Source organism: Eimeria mitis, genomic scaffold (assembly GCF_000499745.2).
Source record: "Eimeria mitis Houghton genomic scaffold, Emh_scaff191, whole genome shotgun sequence".
Classification (NCBI taxonomy): Eukaryota; Apicomplexa; class Conoidasida; order Eucoccidiorida; family Eimeriidae; genus Eimeria; species Eimeria mitis.
This window is the reverse complement of record NW_013570232.1, coordinates 3,085-3,710: the sequence shown is the minus strand read 5'-3', so window position 1 is coordinate 3,710 and position 626 is coordinate 3,085. Positions and strand designations below refer to the sequence as shown.

General features: G+C 47.0%; 1 protein-coding gene across 1 annotated transcript in view; it reads right to left on the bottom strand.

Annotated features, from left to right (window-relative positions):
• The window catches only part of EMH_0002640 (uncharacterized protein), a gene marked incomplete at both ends in the record, with an annotated part of 17,494 nt that overhangs the window by 14,769 nt on the left and 2,099 nt on the right, over positions 1-626 (bottom strand). The window contains one exon of the mRNA XM_013496093.1: positions 143-302. Coding sequence (XP_013351547.1) covers positions 143-302 — 160 coding nt within the window. The remainder of the gene's footprint in view (positions 1-142; positions 303-626) is intronic.

The following is a 626-nucleotide window of genomic DNA, read 5'->3' as shown; positions in this document are numbered from 1 at the left end:
GAATGTCGCCGCCTGCAGCTCAAACTCTATCGAGGAGACTGTCTCCCCCGGCACCGCCCCCCCCATACATATAGTCCCCGCGGGGCAGTCGGTCTCTGCCTGGCCCCCGCCGCATACTTTTCCTGCTGGGCACTCTGCGCACTCCTCCTGCGCTGTGAGGCCCTCAGAGAGGCCCTTCGTGCCAGCAGCACACGGGGTCTCCTCCGACTGACCAGGGGGACAGTAGCCCCCCTGGGGGCAAGGCTTCTGCTTCTGGTTGATGCATATAAAGCCAGCTGTGCAGTCAGGGCACTTAGACATCCCTAAGAAACAGCAGCAGTAGCAACAGCAGCAGCAGCAGCAACAATAACGAGAATAGCAGCAGCAGCAGCAGCAACAACAATAACGAGAATAGCAGCAGCAGCAGCAGCACCGAGACAGGGCGAGTTTTGCCGTCGAGGTGGGGGCATTCAAAAAACAGCTAACAACCAGAATTCGGTACTTTATATACACTACACAAATGTATATATATATATATATATATACATATATATATATATATATATATATATATATATGTATATTATATCTATGCACTTAATATATATATATATATATATATATATATATATATATATATATATATA